The following is a 23513-nucleotide window of genomic DNA, read 5'->3' as shown; positions in this document are numbered from 1 at the left end:
GAGCAGGGGAACTGACAAATATACGGGAGGTAGTAAACAGGAGATGAGGGAGTCCATGTGAATCCAATACCGCTGATGTGCATGACGAGGGAAGGCAGGTGTGCGTAATTGATGATGGCAGGAGTGCGTGATGCAGGGCAGCCTGGCGCCGTCGAGCGCCAGGGGGGAAGAGCAGGAGCAGACATGACTTTTGTCTCCAAAACAAAAGAGATGATCGTCGACTTCAGAAAACAGCAAAGTGAGCACCGTGTTGTGCGGTCTGCACGACACATCACCGGGGGCAAACTATCTACCCTCCAGGACACCTACAACACCCGATGTCACAGGAAGGCAAAAAATATCCTTAAGGACAATAACCACGAGCCACTGCCTGTTCACCCTGCTTCCATCCAGAAGGCGAGGTCAGTACAGGTGCATCAAGCTGGGACCGAGAGATTGAAAAACAGCTTCTATCTCAAGGCCATCAGATTGTTAAAAAGCCATTACTAGCACAGAGAGGCTGCTGCCTACTTACAGACTTGATATCATTGGCCACTTTAATAAATGGAACACTAGTCACTTTAATAACGCCACTTTAAGAATGTTACATATCTCGCATTACTCATCTCATATGTATATACTGTATACTGTATCCTGCCCTGCTAGAGCTGCCCCGGTCAACTGTAAATGCTGTTATTGTGAAGTGGAAACCTCTCGGAGCAACAACGGCTCAGCCGCGAAGTGGTAGGCCACACAAGCTCACAGAAAGTGACCGCTGAGTCCTAATAAGTTCCAAATAGCCTTTGGAAGCACGGTCAGCACAATAACTGTTCGTCTGGAGCACACAAGCCTAAGATCACCATGCGCAATGCCAAGTGTTGGCTGCAGTGGTGTAAAGCTCTGTAGCAGGGGAAACGCATTCTCTGGAGTGATGAATCACGCGTGACCATCTGTGGCAGTCTGACAGACGAATCTGGGTTTGGCGGATGTCAGGAGAAACGCTACCTGCCTCAATGTATAGTACCAACTGTAAAGTTTGATGGAGGAAGAATAACAGTCTGGGGCTGTATTTCATGGTTTGGGCTAGGCGCCTTAGTTCCAGTGAAGGGAAATCTTAATGCTACAGCATACAATGACATTCTAGGCGATTCTGTGCTTCCAACATCGTGGCAACAGTTTCCTGTTTCAGCATGACAAATCCCCCGTGCACAAAAGCGAGGTCTATACAGAAATGGTATGTTGAGATCTTGTGGAAGAATTTGACTAGCCTGCATATTGGCCATATACCACACCCCCTTGAGCCTTATTGCTTAATTACACATCTCAATCAAAGCTCACAGATTACTGCACCTGTACATAGCCCACCTATAATTTAGCCCAAACAACTACCTCTTTCCCTACTGTATTTATTTGATTTATTTTGCTCCTTTGCACCCCATTATTTGTATTTCTACTTTGCACATTCTTCCACTGCAAATCTACCATTCCAGTGTTTTACTTGCTATATTGTATTTACTTTGCCACCATGGCCTTTTTTTTGCCTTTTACCTCCCTTATCTCACCTCATTTGCTCACATCGTATATAGATAGACTTGTTTATACTGCATTATTGACTGTATGTTTGTTTTACTCCATGCTTTATCTTGGCCAGGTCGCAATTGTAAATGAGAACTTGTTCTCAACTTGCCTACCTGGTTAAATAAAGGTGAAATTAAAAATTTAAAAATCCTCACTTATTACCCTGCAGTACTTCCCAATAGGAGCTGCCACCCACCCACCTCTTCCCCCACACTAGTTTCTTCCCATAGTGCTTTCTCGCGGCCCGGTCAGGTGACAGGCTTTGGAGCAGCTGGCCAGCCTCGTTGTCGCTCTCCATCATCCTATGCTCGTAACAGGCACCGTCGCCAAGCGGGAGTGCACGGGAACGGGATAGAGGTTCATACCAACGGATTGATCTGAATATTTTCAATATATTGGACGGAACTGATTTAGGGTCAACGGCATGGTCGAGCGAACAGCATTTCTGTTGTTATGGGTGGCGACCTTGACGCTGACATCGGAGGTAAGTAAAAGGGAGAAAACTGGTGCCTTCTGGATGATGCACGAGCTTTCATAAGGTATGTACCCTCACTGTAGCAGCGGAGGATACGGGTGAGGCTAAAATCAGGAGTGAAAATAACGGAATTCAGACCAAGGGTGAATCAAGATTGCATTTGTTTGGATACATACAAAAATGTTAGAAATTACGTTGATAGCCTACAATGTTTTTAAAACACCATACGTGTCAACGCCATAGATGTTTTTGCGATTAGGCTACATTCCTTTTCCAATTTCGTAGTGGCGAGAAGAAGCTTGTTTTTTTTATTTATCTCTATCAGCCTAATTGTGGAGTAGAATATCATAATGCGTAAAGCAAAAGACCTGACTAAGCCTATTACTTTTTTAGGCCTACCCTTATAGTTGTCAACGACACTGGATTGACAGTTTGGCACTGTAGATTAAAGGGGCTCAGAATTACACAAGCATGTTTGTTCAGTTTTTCTTCTGACACACCACTATTTTAGCCTTCCAAATATCTAAACGAAGATGATAGGGCCTTTATTGTGCGATTGCTTTTGTTTCACTGGTGTGGCCTACGTGCATGCTGATCTGGTATTTTACAAGGGTGTGTGAGCATTCGGTAGAATATTGAGCAGATTTTCGTTTAGACCTGATAAACAAACCAGATAATTAGGTTTACCCCCCCCCCCCCATTCAGATCATTGTCTAATTGAACACACAAAAAACCATAGGGTTTCACAGAAGTGTCCCCTTTTTTTTTTTTTTACCTCACCTGCACATCATTATCTGTCTTCTTTGACCTTTTCCTTACACTCCATTATGTACAGTTAAACTAAACTCATTATCATTTGAATAAAGAAATATTTTAAATCCCAGCAACCTTTAAAATAAAGTTCAAGAGCAAACGGTTTTCAATAGTTTGTAATGATTTAAAAAAAAAAAAAATTAAAAAAAAAAAAATTCATTGGACTTTAAGAAATGACACAATGTCATTTAACACTGTCATTTAACACAATGGCATTTTCTCTAAAATGTTTATTGACACAGAGGTTTCAAATTAATCCCACCCCAGTTAAATTTGAGCATAGCTCATGAGCCCACCTCTGATACTGTTCACGCAGTATCCAGACCCCACCGGTAACAGAGAAGAGCTCGTTACAAAGCAAGCCTTCGGCATCCCCTTCTTTTAGAATGTTTGTGGTGGTTTTGGAACCTGGAACAACCTTTTTCAGTGGCGCCACAGCTTTCTTCAGTGTCACTGGTTTCTTTCTCCCTTTGCTTTCTTCCTTCTCTCTTAGTTTTTATTGCCTTGTCCTCCTGGAAACTTGTGAAGTGAGGCTGTCAGGACTGTAGCCGACTCAGCCTTTCTTTTCCCAGGCCTTGCCTCCTGTATCCTTGGCATGGATATTCCACTATGACCTCTGCTGCTGTTTGTTGTACAACTGGTACTTTTAATAAAAACAAACAAACAAATTAACAACAAGAACTCATGAGTATTGGTTCAAAAAACAATTATTTCTAACCACTCTATATGCTACTATATATTTCCTTAAATTAGTGCTGATGTTTTTTCTTACCAACATTCGGAGCAGGGTCACTGGAGACATGTGAGTGCTGGGGGTGGAGGATGTGGCGGCATTTGATGTTGTGGCAAGGTTAGAGGTCATAATTGGGGTGAAGCCAACAGCTTGAGCCAGACTGGTTGCTTGTGGGATATGGATGGAGAATTCTGGGTGTTGTTTAATAAAACCGTAAAACTAGCCTATGCCTGCCAACCCCCTTTCTTTATTGAATGTGTTTTGCATTACCATGCTGGCCTTCTAGGCAGAGCTGCAAAGAAAAAGCCATGTCTCAGACTGGCCAATAAAAAGAAAAGATTAAGATGGGCAAAAGAACACAGACACTGGACAGAGGAACTCTGCCTAGAAGGCCAGCATCCTGGAGTCACCTCTTCACTGTTGACGTTGAGACGGGTGTTTTTGCGGATACTATTTAATGAAGCTGCCAGTTGAGGACTTGTGAGGCCTTGAGGACTCTGTTTCTCAAACTAGACACTCTAATGTATTTGTCCTCTTGCTCACTTGTGCACCGGGGCCTCCCACTCCTCTTTCTATTCTGGTTAGAGCCAGTTTGAGCTGTTCTGTGAAGGGAGTAGTACACAGCGTTGTACGAGATCTTCAGTTTCTTGGCAATTTCTCGCATGGAATAGCCTTAATTTCTCAGAACAAGAATAGACTGACGAGTTTCAGAAGAAAGTTCTTTGTATCTCACCATTTTGAGCCTGTAATCAAACCCATAAATGCTGATGCTCCAGATACTCAACTAGTCTAAAGAAGGCCAGTTTTATTGCTTCTTTAATGAGAACAACAGTTTTCAGATGTGCCAACATAATTGCAAAAGGGTTTTCTACAAATAACCTTTTTATAATGATAAACTTGGATTAGCTAACACAACGTGCCATTGGAACACAGGAGTGATGGTTGCTGATAATGGGCTTCTGTACGCCTATGTAGATATTCCATAAAACATCTGCCGTTTCCAGCTTGAATAGTAATTTACAACATTAACAATGTCTACACTGTATTTCTGATCAATTTGATATTAATTTTATGGACAAACAAAATGTGCTTTTCTTTCAAAAACAAGGACATTTCTAAGTGACCCCAAACTTTTGAACGGTAGTGTGTGTATGTATGTGTGTATATCTTAGGAACGGTGGAGAACTGACCCCTAATCTAACCCTAACCCCCTATTCTGACCCTAACCCTGCAAACTGAAGGTTAGCTAGCTAAGCTAGCAGACATGATCTTATGCTAACTAGCTGGCTAGCATTTAGTTCAACTCAGACTTTCTGCTATTGAAGTCTTGATGACAGCTTTGCACACTCTTGGCATTCTCTCAAACAGCTTCATGAGGTAGTCACCTGGAATGCATTTCAATTAACAGGTGTGCCTTGTTAAGTTAATTTGTGGAATTTATTTCCTTAATGCGTTTGAGTAAAAACCTTGGAATGAGTAGGTCTGTCCAAACGTTTGACTGGTTCTGTATATTTTTTAATGCTCATGTTGTCCCTCAGTGTCTCATGCAATGAATGACACATTTTCCAAAGCAATACTAAATATAATGTTTGAAAGAGTAAAAAGGAACCAATAAAATAAATAAGAATTTAAATATTAGTTATGCCTTAGAGAGCTTTGGTGTCATTTAACAACAAGGAACCGATTTTAATAAATTCCCTCAACTCGCTGTAGCAGCGTGGAGAGGACCAGAGAAAGGCAGGGGAAGGGCCACAAGTGACACATGCAGCAGCAGGCAGAACCGCAGAGAGGGTACAGACTGCAGAGCAGCGCAACAAGGCTCAGCCGAGCGGACACAAACAGGAAAGTCGCTAAATCATTCAAAAGTTGGCGGCAGCCTTAAAAAGTAGCTTAATTTGTCACAATCCTAAAATCGCTGGAGGTGTCTGAAATCTTGCTTAATCTAGCTTCAAAGTTGCTGTATTGACAACACTGGCACAAACTGTTTCGGATTGGGAAGCCTGTGGATGGCTTTATTGACCTTACGTTAACATGATACAATGTTGCATTTGTCACATAGTGGCCTGCAGAGGATGGTGGGTTGGTTATGTGGTGAGGAGAACAGAAAAGGATGAAGCTCGACACAAGCAAGATGGTGTCAGTGCTGCAGTGTTAAGATACTTGCACAGCAAATTGAGCAGTGTTACCCAAGGGGCAAGGGTTCCGGTCTGGAAGCATGCTTTTGACTGCACCGACAGTATTGCTTTGGTACTGCAGTTTAACTCAATGACGGCCGACAAAGACAATTCCCATTAATGGCCCCATAGAGAAGTCAATTATAAAACCCCTAGTAAGACACTTTAGTCATCACCTTTGTGCACAAAACATCTGTAAAAATTATTGTCGGGAAGGCACGAACGTAAAATGTTAATCTTTGGCTGTGAGTTATAAAAAAATGAATATATATTTATCACTTTTTTATCACTAAAGATATTAACATTTTACGTTCGTGCTCTGCGGTCATGACCGCAGCTAGCCAGGGAAGTGCTGGTTGGCTTGTTTAGCTGTCCACTTGCTCTGACCGAGTTTCCAAAACATATTTGCGCAGAACTGCTGTCCGTCCAGTTCGCACTGAGTGCTAGTGCGCAGGCAGAGTATTCCCAGTAAGAAAGATGGCAGCATCCACGTAACGGCAAATGCAAACGTGAGTAGATTATATTGAAAACAAAGGTTGGTCATCTTTGAGGCAATCTCTAGTTCTTAGTGTATATATCAGGTGGTGTTAACTAGTGTTCATATTTTTTTGTGAACAATTGTGTTGATTCAGCAGTTCAATTAACTCTGGTGTTAAAGAACACCAGTGTTGGTGTTAATATCCAGTCTTTAGTGTGAGAGTATTTGCTTTAATCTGCGGAGAGTAAAACATTTAACACTGGTCCAGTGTCAATACAGGTCCATACTTTTCAGTCTTAAATGAACACACTGCTTAGTGTAAAGCCTTCTTTGCATATTTTCCAGAGTGCCTTGCCTTTCATGGGTGGTAACTCTACAATTAACTCGAAAAAGGAAAGGACACTGGCAAATTATATTGGAGGCATTGCTTAGTTGGGATGTGGCTTTCAATTAGTTATTTTGGGCCACCTGTGAATGGAAGTATTGTACCATGTAAGTAGTCTATGGTTATTTGAATTAAAAGTTTGAGTATGTCTATTGTCAGTGCCGAAGTCTTCATAAATGCTTATATAAGAGCATATGACAATAAAGACTAACATTATTGTAATGTCCTTAACCCAACACGGAATAACAAGAGTTACACCTCTTGGTGTAATGATTAAAAATACTGAGGTTTTATGTCGTAACACCATTGGTGAAAACTATATACACTTCCTAGTGTTAAAATGTTTTATTGCATAACACTGAAAGTGTTCATTCTCTAACACTGACATAGTGTAACAGCGTAGCACTAAACACAGTGTTACATTTAACACTGTCAGTGTTGATTTAACACTCAATATTTTCTGTGTGGAGGTCCGTGGGGCGACGCACAATTGGCCTAGTGTCGTCCGGGTTAGGGAGGGTTTGGCCGGTAGGGATATCCTTCTCTCATCGCGCACTAGTGACTCCTGTAGCAGGCCAGGCGTAGTGCACGCTAACCAGGTCGCCAGGTGCACGGTGTTTCCTCCGACACATTGGTGCGGCTGGCTTCCGGGTTGGATGTGCGCTGTGTTAAGAAGCAGTGCGGCTTGGTTGGGTTGTGTTTCGGAGGACGCATGGCTTTCAACCTTCGTCTCTCCCGAGCCCGTATGGGAGTTGTTAGTAGTTACTATCTTGTCTCATTGCTACAATTGGATACCACTAAATTGGGGAGAAAAAAAAAGAAAAGAAAAGAGGTAAAATAAAAAAATTAATAGACTTAATTATAACATAATAACACACACATACGAGCCATAGGTCATTAATATGGTCGTATCCGGAAACTATCATCTCGAAAACAAGACATTTATTCTTTCAGTGAAATACGGAACTGTTCCGTATTTTATCTAACGGGTGACATCCATAAGTCTAAATATTCCTGTTACATTGTACAACCTTCAATGTTATGTCATAATTACGTAAAATTCTGGCAAATTAGTTCGCACGAGCCAGGCAGCCCAAACTGTTGCATATACTCTGACTCTGCGTGCAATGAACGCAAGAGAAGTGACACAATTTACCTAGTTTAATATTGCCTGCTAACCTGGATTTTTTAAAGCTAAATATGCAGGTAAAAAAATATATACTTCTATGTATTGATTTTAAGAAAGGCATTGATGTTTATGGTTAGGTACAGTCGTGCAACGATTATGCTTTTTTTTCGCAAATGCGCTTTTGTTAAATCATCCCGTTTGGCGCTGTTGGCTGTCTTTGTTAGGAGAAATAGTCTTCACACAGTTCGCAACGAGCCAGGCGGCCCAAACTGCTGCATATACCCTGACTCTGTTGCAAGAAAAGTGACACCATTTCCCTAGTTAAAAGAAACTCATGTTAGCAGGCAATATTAACTAAATATGCAGGTTTAAAAATATATACTTGTGTATTGATTTTAAGAAAGGCATTGATGTTTATGTTTAGGTACACGTTGGAGCAACGACAGTTCTTTTTCGGGAATGCGCACCGCATCGATTATATGCAACGCAGGACACGCTAGATAAACTAGTAATATCATCAACCATGTGTAGTTAACTAGTGATTATGATTGATTCTTTTTTATAAGATGTTTAATGCTAGCTAGCAACTTACCTTGGCTTCTTACATCATTTGCGTAACAGGCAGGATCCTCGTGGAGTGCAATGTAAAGCAGGTGGTTAGAGCGTTGGACTAGTTGCAAGATTGAATCCCCGAGCTGACAAGGTAAAAATCTGTCGTTTTGCCCCTGAACAAGGCAGTTAACCCACTGTTCCTAGGCCATCATTGAAAATAAGAATGTGTTCTTAACTGACTTGCCTAGTTAAATAAGGTTATGAAAAAAAAAATATTGGCCAAATTGGTGTCCCTAAATACCAAATACCAATTTCCGATTGTTATGAAATCGGCCCTAATTAATCGGCCATTCCGATTAATCGGTCGACCTCTAGTCACATGTTGCTTCACATGTTATCAAATTAAATCACATGAGATCAAATGTTCACGTGAAATTCATGTTTTTTTCCGTAAGGGTTCTCTCACACCTCGGGTCAACTTGTCTCCAGAGTGATAGGTCAACTTCTCGCGGTGGTGTGGTGTGTAGGGTTGGCTTCAGGGTGAAAAGTGCTGGTGGGAGGCTGGGAGGGAGTATGATATTGAACACTGACACATAATAGTAACATGCTTCATTGCTGTTCCTGGGGAACACACTGGATGTCTCAGCTGCTGGGATTACGGCAGAGAAGAGGAGGTCAAAGAGAAGTGGTTCTTACTCTCTGCTATAGTGCAGCCTCTCCTGGGGATGTCACCTTCCCTGAGACGATGGGACCTGAAGTCAACTGTCATCTAGCTAGCTAGTAAATATTAGTTGGTACCAGAGTGCCAGTCAGCTAGTGGCAGGTATCATATAACATCTAGGCAGGGTTGGAACAAGGCAAGCTACATAAACACAAGCATCCTCTTTCCTAAGCATAACAGACACTCCCAAGGTCCTAACATTGTGGAATGTGGTTTCTCTTACTCCTGTTGCAACTGACCCCCTCAATAACAAGGACTTTTCTTTGGATTGTTTTACTACCTGGCTGTCACATAGCCTACTGTATAAATTTAGAGTGACTAAAAGCAGGCTAGTCTGTTACGTACCATGGCCAAAGTGCAGTTGCAGTACTATCTTTGTCCCAGCTACACTACTGTTACATGGCTTTCTCCTCTCCCCTCATTCTTAAATTCCTACACAGAGCATTGACCAGCACCGTAACCTAGTTCAATGTGCTGACTCATACCTGACAAATCTATACTGAACAAAAATATAAAAACGCAACATGCAATAATTTCATATGTTACAGTTCATATGAGGGAATCAGTCAATTGAAATAAATACATTAGGCCCTAATATATGGATTTCTCATGACTGAGAATACAGATATGCATCTGTTGGTCACAGATACCTTTAAAAACATAATGGGCCTCACAATGGGCCTCAGGAACTAGTCACTGTATTTCTGTGCATTCAAATTGCAATTGTGTTTGTTGTCCATAGTTTATGCCTGCCCATACCATAGTCCCACCGGCCACCATATGATGGGGCACTCTGTTCACAATGTTGACATCAGCAAACCGCTCACCCACACGAGGCCATACACATGGTCTGTGATTGTGAGGCCGGTTGGACTTACTGCCAAATTGTCTAAAACAACATTGGAGGCAGCTTATGGTAGAGAAATTAATATTAAATTATCTGGCAACAGCTCTGGTGGACATTCCTGCGTCAGCATGCCAATTGTATGCTCCCTCAAAACTTGACAAAACAGGCCTTTTATTGTCCTCGGCACAAGGTGCACCTGTGTAATGATCATGCTGTTTAATCAGCTTATTGATATTCCTCACCTTTCAGGTGGATGGATTATCTTGGCAAAGTAGAAATGCTTGCTAACAGGGATGTAAACAAAGTTGTGCACAACATTTGATAGAAATACAGTTTTTGTGCATATGGAAAATGTATGGGATCTTTTATTTCAGCTCATGAAACATGGGACCAACACTTTACTTGTTGGGTTTATATTTTTGTTCAGTGTAGATAGTGTGTCTTAACTCTTAATGAAATGAAGTGAATTAAGATTCTAGGACCACCTGCAACCCTGCTGATGCTGTGTATTTCTGTTGCCATGCCAACAGCATTGCTGTTGAGAGTGAGACACCATCTTGGAAATGCTACCTTCTCCCCATCGCATCAGTTGTTTCTGGCATCCCACCACCTCATAATATCAACTTCCATTCAGGCTCATTGGAAGATGATTTATGATTGTGTTCCTCGTGTCAGCCATGTTCCATCAGGGTCCCTTAAAATTAAACGCACACACTCACGGACACACCCACGCAAGACATAAAAAAAAAGAGGAAAATACGCAATTAACCGGCAGTGTCAAAGAGCTTCCCTGCAGGTATCATGCAACGAGCACCTAGTGAGAGAATAGCACACTCCCTGAACTCCACAGGGTGTTAGCTCATAAATAAATGATTTTTCTTTTTAAATACACCAACAGCAGCATCTACTGAGAACTGTTTAACTGCTGCATAAAAGGACAACGTGTGCTTCTATAACACATGTATTGCATACAAAATGCAACCATGAATATGGGGAGAAAAGCTGTAGCAGATTTTCTCAAATTTATGTGGTTAATATTAATCATAATCTGCTACACTACAGGCTGCTGAAATAACTAAGGCCTAGTTTTTTCAAAGGCAAACACAGCACCATCTTTGCTTTGGTAATTTACCAGCAGAATGGCAGCAGGATCCTGTTTGGTAGTTTGCAGCATCTGTATATTCGGATGTGCGCAAGACGAAAAGGAGAGCTAGACAGCCAGCTACAATGAAACTTCCTCCGATTGCATCACGGAATGAAAAACGATCCCAGAATGCTTTGTGTTTAGCTCAGTTAGAAGGAGGAGGTAAAAGTGGCTCTATTTTTATACAGTTCTCTGTTTCCACCTCCCTCTCTGACACACACATTTTCTAGCGCTATCTGTCTGTGTCTGACGTTCCCTCTTGCACACATTCTATATTTCTTTATTTCTCTCTCTCTCTTTCTCACCTAATGCTTCTGAGCTCATCCTTTCCTATATGAACAACACTCCCAATTCACTCAGGACACCAACACAAGAGCTCATACAAGCACAGTCACACACTGTAGGCACAGTTCTCAGTGCTGTTGCCTGTGTGCCTGTCAGTGTGTGTGTGTGTGTGTGTGTGTGTGTTTTTTACCTTTATTTAACTAGGCAAGTCAGAGAGAGGGTAACATTAACCCAAGTAGTGTTGACCTCTGTCACGGTGGTGTCCTAAAAGGAAATTATGAAAGCTACAGCCAGATTGACCTGATCTCAGCTGCAACGTGGGAATGAATACATTTGTGTTTTGAGTCACTTTAGCTTTTGAGTGCACTTCAACTAAAGTTTTTAAACCGTAATTACAGTAATTTCACTCTCCAACCTCCCTCTCCTCCCCGGTCATTCCTATGTCCTCCCTCTATTCCTTCATCTACCATCCTTCTCTCCCTCTCCTTATTCCCTCTGTCCCCTCGCTCCTCCCATCTTCCTTCCACCATCTACCATCTCTCTTGGTCTCTCTCCTCTATCCCTCCAGGTGCCATCTGATGACTCAGTGGCTCTGCTAGCGGAGCCCCAGATAGCCATGTTCTGTGGGAAGCTCAACATGCACGTCAACGTCCAGAGTGGCAAGTGGGAGCCAGACCCCTCCGGCACCAAGAGCTGCATCGGAACCAAGAAGGGCATCCTGCAGTACTGCCAGGAGGTTGGAGGAGAGGGCGGGAGGGAGGGGGGAGGGAAAGGTGGCAGAGGGAGGAAAGGGTGAGCGGTAGTAAAAAGAGAAATAAAGAAAGGTATAAGGAGAGTGGAAGATATAGGGGTGGAACCGGAATGAAATTAGGGCGAGAAAGATAAACAAGGGAGATCTGAGGTAAATGTTGTGAATATTACACCAATACAAAACAACTGTGTGAAGTCTTGGACATTCATAGAACCCTGCTCCTTCCGCAGGTGTACCCTGAGCTCCAGAGCACAAACGTGGTGGAGGCCAATCAGCCAGTCAGCATCCAGAACTGGTGCAAGAAGGGACGCAAGCTGTGTCGCAGTCACACACACATCGTGGTGCCCTACCGCTGCCTGGGTAAGCGGTGTATGTGTGTGTACTTGAGTGTGTGTGAGAGACTCTGTAATCTGTGTGTGTTTTGCAGTTGGGGAGTTTGTGAGTGATGCGTTGCTGGTTCCTGATAAGTGCAAGTTCCTGCACCAGGAGAGAATGGACATGTGTGAGAGGCACCTGCACTGGCACACCGTGGCTAAAGAGGTGAGGACACATGCTTTTCACTTAATTTTCACACCATTCTGTTGTGTTCAGGTATGTTCTTCCCAAGTCTCCCCTCTCTCGCTATCTCTCTCCTATATCTATCTAGTATTATCTCCTCCTATCGCTCTCGTTCTCTATCTAGCTCTCTCTCTCTCAATTCAAAGAGCTTTATTGGCATGGAAAACATGTTTACATTGTCAAAGCAAGTGAAATAGATAATAAACAAAAGTGGAATAAACAACATGAAATGAACAGTAAACATTACACTCACAAAAGTTCCAAAGGAATAGAGACATTTCAAATGTCATGTTATGGCTATACTGTATACAGTGTTGTAACGATGTGCAAATAGTTCACGTACAAAGCGAAAATAAATCAACATCAATATGTGTTGTATTTACAATGGTGTTTGTTCTTCACTGGTTGGCTTTTTCTTGTGGCAACAAGTCTGTGTAATCTGGGGGACATATGTCTAATAGGGTCATACATTTGGTAGGAGGTTAGGAAGTGCAGCTCAGTTTCTAATTTTGTGGGCAGTGTGCACATAGCCTGTCTTCTCTTGAGAGCCAGATCTGCCTACGACAGCCTTTCTCAATAGCTCACTGAGTCTGTACATAGTCAAAGCTTTCCTTCATTTTGGGTCAGTCACAGGGGTCAGGTTTTCTGCCACGGTGTACCCTCTGTTTAGGGACAAATACCATTCTAGTTTGCTCAGATTTTTTTGTTAATTCTTTCCATTGTGTCAAGTAAATATCTTTTTGTTTTCTCATGATTTGGTTGGGTCTAATTGTGCTGCTTTCCTGGGTCTCTGTGGGGTCTGTTTGTGTTTGTTGACAGAGCCCCAAGACCAGCTTGCTTAGGGGACTCTTCTCCAGTTTCATCTCTCTGTAGGTGATGGCTTTGTTATGGAAGGTTTGGGAATCGCTTCCTTTAAGGTGGTTGTAGAATTTAACGGCTCTTTTCTGGATTTGGATAATTAGTGGGTATTGGCCTAATTCTGCTCTGCATGTATTATTTGGTGTTTTGCGTTGTACATGAGGATATTTTTGCAGAATTCTGAATGCAGAGTCTCAATTTGGTGTTTGTCACATTTTTTTTTATTTTGACATTTTTGGTTGGTGAGTGGACCCCAGACCTCACAATCATAACTGATTCAAGTCTTTTAGCAACTGGACTTTTTTTTTGGAACACCATTATTTTTGTCTTAAGATTTACTGTCTGGGCCCAGGTCTGACAGAATCTGTGCAGAAGGTGTAGGTGCTGCTGTAGGCCCTCCTTGGTTGGGGACAGACGCACCAGATTATCAGCAAACAGTAGACATTTGACTTCAGATTCTAGTAGGGTGAGGCCGGTACTGCAGAATGTTCTAGTGCCCTTGCCAATTCGTTGATATGTATGTTGAAGAGGGTGGGGCTTAAGCTGCATCCCTGTCTCAGCCCATGTCTGTGTGGAAAGGAATGTGTGTTTTTTTGCTCATTTTAACCACACACTTGTTGTTTGTGTACATGAATTTCATAACACGTTTCCATCAATTTGTATAACAGATCCTCATGCCAAATTGAGTCTCAAGCTTTTTTGAAATCAACAAAGCATGAGAAGACTGTTTGACTGTCAGTTAGAGTTTACAGGGTGAATATGACCGACCGGCAGAAAATCGGTTTTATGTAGTAGAGACTCAGAGCTACAAAATTGTATATCATACACTACAGTTGAGGAACAATAAGTATTTTTTCTTTGAAAGTAGATCAAGTCGTAAACTCACTTTTGAGAAAATGGCCTTTGAATGTTTTGGTACTACTATTGGAGAGCCCTTCATTGTCTACACCCATTCAGCACTGTTCACACCTTCTTAAGCTTTAGACCCACCCATTTCTTTAAGGATTGATCCAAGCATTCTGTACAATTAGCAGGCAAGCACCCAAGCTAACTTGCTAGCCACTTCCAGACATCTAAGTGAGCGATAACAGCTCACTGCACATTACTCGCCCTAGCAGAGCTGGTTCGACCACAACAGCAGTCAAACACCCAAGCTAACATTGGCCAGCTTGCTAGCTACTTCCAGACACGTAATGAGAGAACACCCCACTCTGACCATTTTCTCACCCTAGTAGAGCTGGTTAGGCTGTTTTCATGTTATCCAGAGCGTTGGTGACTGTAACTATGCTGCTGGCAACAATTTAATTACGCTTTTTTGCCAATGTTTACTGACACTGGCCATATTCAATGGGTGTTGAGCGTTCGTAAATGCTGGCACACTAAGAAGTATTTTGTTAAGACAAAACAATGAATGTAAACAATGAACCATAAACCCAACTCATGACATTACTACCCTGCATGAATCTGCAGGTAGCTAACCAACCAGGTTCAATGTTAGCTAGCCAACATTAGGCTATAACTAGTCAAGCAAATATGTCTGAGATATGAAGACTAAGATCATACACATAACATTAGCTAGTGGGTCAGCCAGCTAACGCTAGCAAACAGTACATTAACTTGTAATGAAACCACTTTCTATCAAAATTAGAAACATGTCATATCTGAAAATGTAGCTAGCTAGACTATCTTACCTGTATACATCATGGTTGGACACGTCTCCTTCCATGTTTGTCCTTAGTTTGAAGATGTAATCCAGAGACAGGTGTTTTCTCCATCTCCTTAGCTATCATACTGGAATTCCACTGATTTCAAAACTCGGTCCTCCAGAAAGTGGAGAGCATACACATAACGTTAGCTAGCGAGCCTGCCAGCTAACGTTAGCTAGTTAACAGTATACTTTAACTTGATATTAAGTTTATGCAGTTTTACTAGACAGAAGTGTGCTATATGGCAGACCAATCCAAAATAATCTCTCGGCATGTCCAGCCTACTCATTATCCCAGCCAATCATGGTTAGTGGGAAGGTTGCTGACTTTTCTGTGGCTAAACCAACTAGGCTTGTAAATTTAACAAATTGTATTTGTATTTACAGATGGCTTACAATTTTGTTATTAAGGCACATGAAGTTCACATGATCGAGATTTGTCTCTACTTTTGTGGATTGGGGTGATCAGTCCCTGGTTCCAAATATTGTAAATTAAAACATGTCAATTGGAATTTGTGGTCTGTATAGTTTATCATTTCAGTCCTAGTCATTCATTGGATGCAGTCTATCACAATGCCATCCGTTTTGTCACCAAAGCCCCATATACTACCCACCACTGCGACCTGTACGCTCTCGTTGGCTGGCCCTCGCTTCATAATCGTCGCCAAACCCACTGGCTCCAGGTCAACTACAAGACCCTGCTAGGTAAAGTCCCCCCTTGTCTCAGCTCGCTGGTCATCATAGCAGCACCCACCTGTAGCACGCGCTCCAGCAGGTACATCTCTCTGGTCACCCCCAAAACCAATTCTTACTTTGGCCGCCTCTCCTTCCAGTTCTCTGCTGCCAATAACTGAAACGAACTACAAAATTCTCTGAAACTGGAAACACTCATCTCCCTCACTAGCTTTAAGCACCAGCTGTCAGAGCAGCTCACAGATTATTGCACCTGTACATAGCCCATCTATAATTTAGCCCAAACAACTACCTCTCCCCCTACTGTATTTATTTATTCAGCTCCTTTGCACCCCATTATTTTTCTCTACTTTGCACATTCTTCCATTGCAAATCTACCATTCCAGTGTTTTACTTGCTATATTGTATTTACTTCGCCGCCATGGCCTTTTTTATTGTTTACCTTTACCTCCCTTCTCACCTCATTTGCTCACATTGTATATATACTTATTTTTCTACTGTATTATTGACTGTATGTTTGTTTTACTCCATGTGTAACTCTGTGTTGTTGTATGTGTCAAACTGCTTTGCTTTATCTTGGCCAGGTCGCATTTGTAAATGAGAACATGTTCTCAACTTGCCTACCTGGTTTAAATAAAGGTGATAGATTTTTTTTGTATCTATCTATCTATCATTTAGGATACCATCAACACTACATACAGGCCTTTTTGGGTTGGAGTGTTTGAATGAACTACTGGACAAAATACAATGTAATTGGAGAATCCAGTGGGTTCTGGTAGTCTTTAATAGTTGATTCTTTGATTTGAATTTGATCATGTATGTTTTTGCTGTTTGTTTTGTTTAGTGTGTTCCTTTTTTCCCAGAAGTGGATGGATTCTTCAATTACATTGAGCAGATTTCTGACGTACCGTCTCCTTTTTCCACAGTGTATTTCTATATTGTTTTAGTGATTCACCATAGTGAAGGCGTAGGCTCAGGTTTTCTGGGTCTCCATGTTTGTGGTTGAATAGGTTTCTCAATTTCTTTCTTAGGTTTTTGCATTCTTCAACAAACCATTTGTCATTGTTGTTCATTTTCTTAGGTTGTCTGATTTACATGTTTTGATTTCATAGGAGAGAGGAGACATCAAATATACTGTTTAGGTTTTCTACTGCCAAGTTTACACCTTCACGTTTTTTCCAGAAAGTTGTCTGAGGGGGATTTAATGTTGTTTCCTAATTGCTTTTTTGGTAGGTTTCTACACTACATTCCTTCCTTCTATAGCATTTCTTAATATTTTGCAGTTTCTTTGGCTTTGATGCCAAATGGTTGAATATTGCTCTGTTCAAGTAGACTGTGATTTTGCTGTGATCTGGGCTGACTGTGAATGCTCTGAGAGACTGTGTTGAGGTCAGTGATAAAGTAATCTACAGTATCACTGCCAAGAGATGACCTGTAGGTGTACCTACCGTAAGAGTCCCCTCGAAACCTACCATTGACTATGTATAGACCCAGTGTTCGACATAGCTGCAGGAGTTGTGACCCGTTTTTGTTGGTTGTTTTGTCATAGTTGTGTCTAGGGGGGCATATTTGGGAGGGAATGCTGCAGGTAGGTGTCTGCTCCCCTGTGTACTAAGAGTGTCAGGTTCTTGTCCTGTTCTGACATTTAGTTTGCCACAGACTAGTACATGTCCCTGGGGCTGGAAATGGTTGATCTCCCCCTCTAGGATGGAGAAATGTCATCGTTGAAGTCTAGCGATTCCACTGGGAGGGGTATAGGCTAGAGGTCGACCGATTAATCGGAAGGGCCGATTTCAAGTTTTCATAACAATCGGAAATCTGTATTTTTGGACGCCGTTTTTTCCCCACAACTTTATTTAACCTTTCTGATCTCCCCATCCCGGATCCGGGATCGTGAATACAGACTCAAGCTCATTACCATAACGCAACGTTAACTATTCATGAAAATCGCAAATGAAATGAAATAAATATGCTAGCTCTCAAGCTTAGCCTTTTGTTAACAACACTGTCATCTCAGATTTTCAAAATATGCTTCTCAACCATTGCAAAACAAGCATTTGTGTAACAGTATTGATGGCTAACGTAGCATTTAGCGTAGCATTTAGCATTAGCATTCAGCTGGCAACATTTACACAAAAAAACAGAAAAGCATTCAAATAAAAATAATTTACCTTTGAAGAACTTCAGATGTTTTCAATGAGGAGACTCTCAGATAGCAAATGTTCAGTTTTTCCTGAAAGATTATTTGTTTAGGACAAATCGCTCCGTTTTCTGCGTCACGTTTAGCTATGAAAAAACCCCTGTATCCAGGATTGTGTAAATCTATCAGCAAGCTCATTAGCATAACACAACGTTAACTATTCATGAAAATCGCAAATGAAATGAAATAAATATGCCATCTCTCAAGCTTAGCCTTTTGTAAACAACACTGTCATCTCAGATTTTCAAAATATGCTTCTCAACCATAGGAAAACAATAATTTGTGTAAAAGTAGCTAGCTAGCGTAGCGTTAGCATCCAGCACGCAACATTTCAACAAAAACATAAAAGCCTTCAAATAAAATCATTTACCTTTGAAGAACTTCAGATGTTTTCAATGAGGAGACTCTCAGATAGCAGATGCTCAGTTTTTCCAAAAAGATTCTTTGTGTATTAGAAATAGCTCCGTTTTGTACATCACATTTGGCTACCAAAAAAAACAGAAAATTCAGTCCTCAAAACGCGAACTTTTTTCCAAATTAACTCCATAATATCGACTGAAAACATGGCAAACGTTGTTTAGAATCAATCCTCAAGGTGTTTTTCACGTATCTCTTCGATGATATATCGTTCGTGGAAGCATGGTTTCCCCTCTCAATCAAATGGAAAAATACTTGCACATGGCTTTACGCACCAGTTTCGACGCAGGACACCAGGCGGACACTTGGAAAATGTAGTCTCTTATGGTCAATCTTCCAATGATATGCCTACAAATACGTCACAATGCTGCCGACATCTTGGGGAAACGGCAGAAGGTCTAAGCTTATTCCTGTCGCATTCACAGCCATATAAGGAGACATTAGAAAACAGAGCTTCAGAAATTCTGCTCATTTCCTGTTTAACGTATCATCTTGGTTTCGCCTGTAGAATGAGTTCTGGGGCACTTACAGACAAAATCTTTGCAGATTCTGAAACTTCAGAGTGTTTTCTTTCCAAAACTGTCAAGAATATGCATAGTCGAGCATCTTTTCGTGACAAAATATCGCGCTTAAAACGGGAACGTTTTTTATCCAAAAATGAAATAGCGCCCCTAGGCAAGTCAGTTAAGAACACCTTATTTTCAATGACGGCCTAGGAACGGTGGGTTAACTGCCTTGTTCAGGGGCAGAACGACAGATTTCTACCTTGTCAGCTCAGGGAATCAATCTTGCAACCTTACAGTTAACGCTCTAACCACCTGCCTCACGAGGAGCCTGCCTGTCATGCGAATGCAGTAAGAAGCCAAGGTAAGATGCTTGCTAGCATTAAACTTATCTTATAAGAAACAATCACTAGTTATAACTACACATGGTTGATGATATTACTAGTTTATCTAGCTTGTCCTGCGTTGCATATAATCGATGCGGTGCGCTTTCGCAAAAAAGGACTGTCGTTGCTCCAACGTGTACCTAACCATAAACATCAATGCCTTTCTTAAAATCAATACACAAGTATATATTTTTAAACCCTGCATATTTAGCTAAAAGAAAGTTTAGCAGGCAATATTAACCAGGTGAAATTGTGTCACTTCTCTTGCGTTCATTGCACGCAGAGTCAGGGTATATGCAACAGTTTGGGCCGCCTGGCTAATTGCGAACTAATTTGCCAGAATTTTACGCAATTATGACATAACATTGAAGGTTGTACAATGTAACAGGAATATTTAGATTTATGGATGCCACCCGTTAGATAAAATACGGAACAGTTCCGTATTTCACTGAAAGAATAAATGTTTTGTTTTTGAAATTATAGTTTCCGGATTCGACCATATTAATGACCTAAGGCTCGTATTTCTGTGTGGTATTATGTTATAATTAAGTCTGATTTGATAGCGCAGTCTGACTGAGCGGTGGTAGGCACCAGCAGGCTCGTAAGCATTCATTCAAAGAGCACTTTCGTGCGTTTTGCCAGCAGCTCTTCGCAATGCTTCAAGCATTGCGTTGTTTATGACTTCAAGCCTATCAACTCCCAAGATTAGGCTGGTGTAACCGATGTGAAATGGCTAGCTAGTTAGCGGGATGCGTGCTAATAGCGTTTCAATCGTCACTCGCTCTGAGACTTGGAGTAGTTGTTCCCCTTGCTCTGCATGGGTAACGCTGCTTCGAGGGTGGCTGTCGATGTGTTCCTGGTTCGAGCCCAGGTAGCTGCGAGGAGAGGGATGGAAGCTATACTGTTACACTGGCAATACTAAAGTGCCTATAAGGACATCCAATAGTCAAAGGTATATGAAATACAAATAGTATAGAGAGAAATAGTCTCATAAATACTATAATAACCTCAACCTAAAACTTCTTACCTGGGAATATTGAAGACTCATGTTAAAAGGAACCACCAGCTTTCATATGTTCTCATGTTCTGAGCAAGGAACTTAAACGTTAGCTTTCTTACATGGCACATATTGCACTTTTACTTTCTTCTCCAACACTTTGTTTTTGCATTATTTAAACCAAATTGAACATGTTTCGTTATTTATTTGAGGCTAAAATTGATTTTATTGGTGTATTATATTAAGTTAAAATAAGTGTTCATTCAGTATTGTTGTAATTGTCATTATTACAAATTAATAAAAATCAGCTTTTTTTGGTCCTCCAATAAATCGGTATCGGCGTTGAAAAATCATAATCGGTCGACCTCTAGTATAGGTAGCACACATGAGGAAATGTTTCTCTGTTGAGATCATTTCCTTATTCATTTCTAGCCAGATGTAAAATGTTCCCTTTTTGACTCATTTAGTAGAGTGGGTTAGGTCTGCTCTATACCAAATTAGCATATCCCCTGAGTCTCTTCCCTGTTTCACACCTGGTAGTTTGGTGGATGGGACTCCCAGCTCTCTGTAACCTAGAGGGAAACCAGTGGGTCCATCTCCTCTGTACCATGTTTCTTGTAGGATGACAATGTCTGTATTTCCAATTTTTTGAGGTATGGATTCCTGCTCTTTAGGCCAAAGGCAGATGACCTCAGACCTTGTATGTTCCAGGATGAGATATTAAAAGCTTTGTGTTCCATATTGTCTAGTGTTTTTGTGTGATTTAGGCCCGGACCATTACAGTAGGTGTGAGCAGAGCATGTTGAGCATCTGATACATACCTCTTAGGTCACAGGATGTGGCTTGGGTGGGTTATTAGTGGGGGTTGGACCTGTTGCTCTGCTCACAGCCTGGGAATATGTGCAGCTGTCATGTTGCGAGGCTTCTCCTGCCGTGCTCTCACTTTGATTCTGTGGAAGTCCTTTTGGAAATGTATGAAGTTGCCCTGCACCACCACTGTTCCATTGTTGTACAGGTTGACAGAGGGTGTCTCAGTCTCAGGGTCCTTGTTTTCCACTATTCTGATTTTCCTCCCTCCACCAATACCCTCTTAAAAGAGGGGTAGTGTGCTGTTATCACTGTGTGCCATGCCCAGGGATGGTCTGTGTTTGAGATTAGGTTGCTTACGTTTCCATTTTTGTAGCAGAGGAGGAGCTTCTCTTTGTACTCTTTCCGTGCCTTGTCATTTTAATATCTTTCTTTATCTCTGTCTCTCTCCTGTCTCTCTCTAGTGTGTTCTCCTCCTCTGCTCTCTCCATCTATCTAATATTCTCTCCTCCTCTCGCTCTCGTATTCTCTACTCTCTCCATCAATCTAGTATTCTCTCCTCCTCTCGCTCTCTCTCTCTCTCGTATTCTCTACTCCTCTTCCGCTTTCTATCTAGTGTTCTTTTCTCCTCTCTTTCCTTTCTCTCTAGTATTCTGGGAGAGTGTGTGCTGTGCTGTGGTGACTCAGCATTTTTTTTGTCTCCATCCATCCATTCCTGCATTCCTCCCTCCGTCAATTATTTCACAGAAATAATCAACCAGAGTTAATTGTAAGAAGGTTATTTTTTGCTTCATATGATTGTTTTTTCCTGACCATGTGACCTGATCAGGAAACCGTCTAGAGATATGTAATTGCGTGTAAAGACCTGTGTCTCAAAAAGAGATTCTTTCAAATTACTATTATTATCAGTCCTGTGGAGACCGCACCATGAATCTCCATGACTACGGCATGCTGTTGCCATGTGGCATCGACCGTTTCCGAGGGGTGGAGTTTGTGTGTTGCCCGGCAGACATGCATCGCGAGTCAGAGAGCGTCGAGCTGACTGAGTCTGACGTGTGGTGGGGCGGAGCCGAGACTGAATACACCGATAACGGGTATGCGCACAAACACACACACACAAAGGCACAAGCACAGGTGCATACAGTCAGACACAAACACACAGACAATTAAGCACACATATATAATCTTACATTCTTACTCAAGTTCATAAACCAGTGGTTAAACACTTTTGACAGAACCTTCACTACCAGACTACACACTCAACACCCACCCTCCCTACAGCATGCTCCACCAGGCGGATCAGGGGGCTGCCACCACTGAGGATGATGAGGATGCCTTCGATAGGGACGAGGACGGTGACGGTGATGAGGATGAAGATGATGTGACTGACAAACGGGACAGTGGTGAACGCACCTCCAGCATCGCCATGACAACTACCACCACGACCACCACCGAGTCGGTTGAGGAAGTTGTCAGAGGTAAGAACATGCCATGGATGGAAAGAGAGAAATACTTGTTGGTTGGTTTGTGGAGATGGATAAGATGGAGTGTGTATGTTTGAACATGTTACGTGTAAACACACACCCAAGCAGTGTGTGTGTTTAAGAGTGTGTGTGTAGGCCTCCTGGGTGGCGCAGTGGTTAAGGGTGCTGTACTGCAGCGCCAGCTGTGCCACCAGAGACTCTGGGTTCGCGCCCAGGCTCTGTCGTAACCGGCCGCGACCGGGAGGTCCGTGGGGCGATGCACAGTTGGCATAGCTTTGTCCGGGTTAGGCCGGTAGGGATATCCTTGTCTCATTGCGCACCATCGACTCCTGCAATGCTAACCAAGGTTGCCAGGTGCACAGTGTTTCCTCAGACACATTGGTGCGGCTGGCTTCTGGGTTTGATGCACGCTGTGTTAAGAAGCAGTGTGGCTCGGTTGGGTTGTGTATCGGAGGACGCATGACTTTCAACCTTTGTCTCTCCCGAGCCCGTACGGGAGTTGTAGCGATGAGACAAGATAGTACTAAATTGGATACCATGAAATTGGGGAGAAAAAGGGGGTAAAAAAAAAGTGTGTGTCTCTGAGGTATGTAGGACACGTGCTGAGTCGGCCCTCTGTGCCCCTTACCTTGGGGACTGTCCACCCTGCTGTCTGCCTTTCTGAGCTGTCTGCCTGGCACAAGTGATTCAGTGGGGTTGGGTTAAACGCAGAAGACACATTTTGCTTGAATGCATTCAGTTTTTCAACTGACGAGGTGCCTCTTGTCTTATGTAAGGGCTCTGAAAGGGATTAAGCAACACGTTGGTCAATGAAGGAAAATGGAAGGTCAATAAAAAAAAACACTGCATTCAGACCTTTCA

General features: G+C 42.1%; 1 protein-coding gene across 4 annotated transcripts in view; it reads left to right on the top strand.

The window, feature by feature from the left end:
• Window positions 1-1761: 1761 nt before the first annotated feature.
• Window positions 1762-23513, top strand: part of appb (amyloid beta (A4) precursor protein b) — a 35711-nt gene continuing 13959 nt past the window's right edge. For 2 of the 4 annotated variants that reach the window (XM_090215773.1, XM_090215772.1), the window contains exons 1-7: window positions 1768-2041; window positions 8366-8447; window positions 11862-12029; window positions 12275-12404; window positions 12472-12584; window positions 22078-22262; window positions 22450-22646. In XM_090215773.1, the coding sequence (XP_090071899.1) occupies window positions 11910-12029; window positions 12275-12404; window positions 12472-12584; window positions 22078-22262; window positions 22450-22646 (745 nt within the window). In that variant the 5' untranslated portion in view covers window positions 1768-2041; window positions 8366-8447; window positions 11862-11909. Of the gene's footprint in view, window positions 2042-8365; window positions 8448-11861; window positions 12030-12274; window positions 12405-12471; window positions 12585-22077; window positions 22263-22449; window positions 22647-23513 lie in introns of all 4 variants that reach the window. The other 2 variants (XM_021579896.3, XM_021579894.3) reach the window with 1 other exon arrangement.

Source organism: Oncorhynchus mykiss, chromosome 22 (genome assembly GCF_057628025.1).
Source record: "Oncorhynchus mykiss isolate SJ-2025 chromosome 22, ASM5762802v1, whole genome shotgun sequence".
NCBI lineage: Eukaryota > Metazoa > Chordata > Actinopteri > Salmoniformes > Salmonidae > Oncorhynchus > Oncorhynchus mykiss.
Note: the sequence above shows the minus strand (reverse complement) of the source record. Positions and strands in the feature narration are given on the sequence as shown.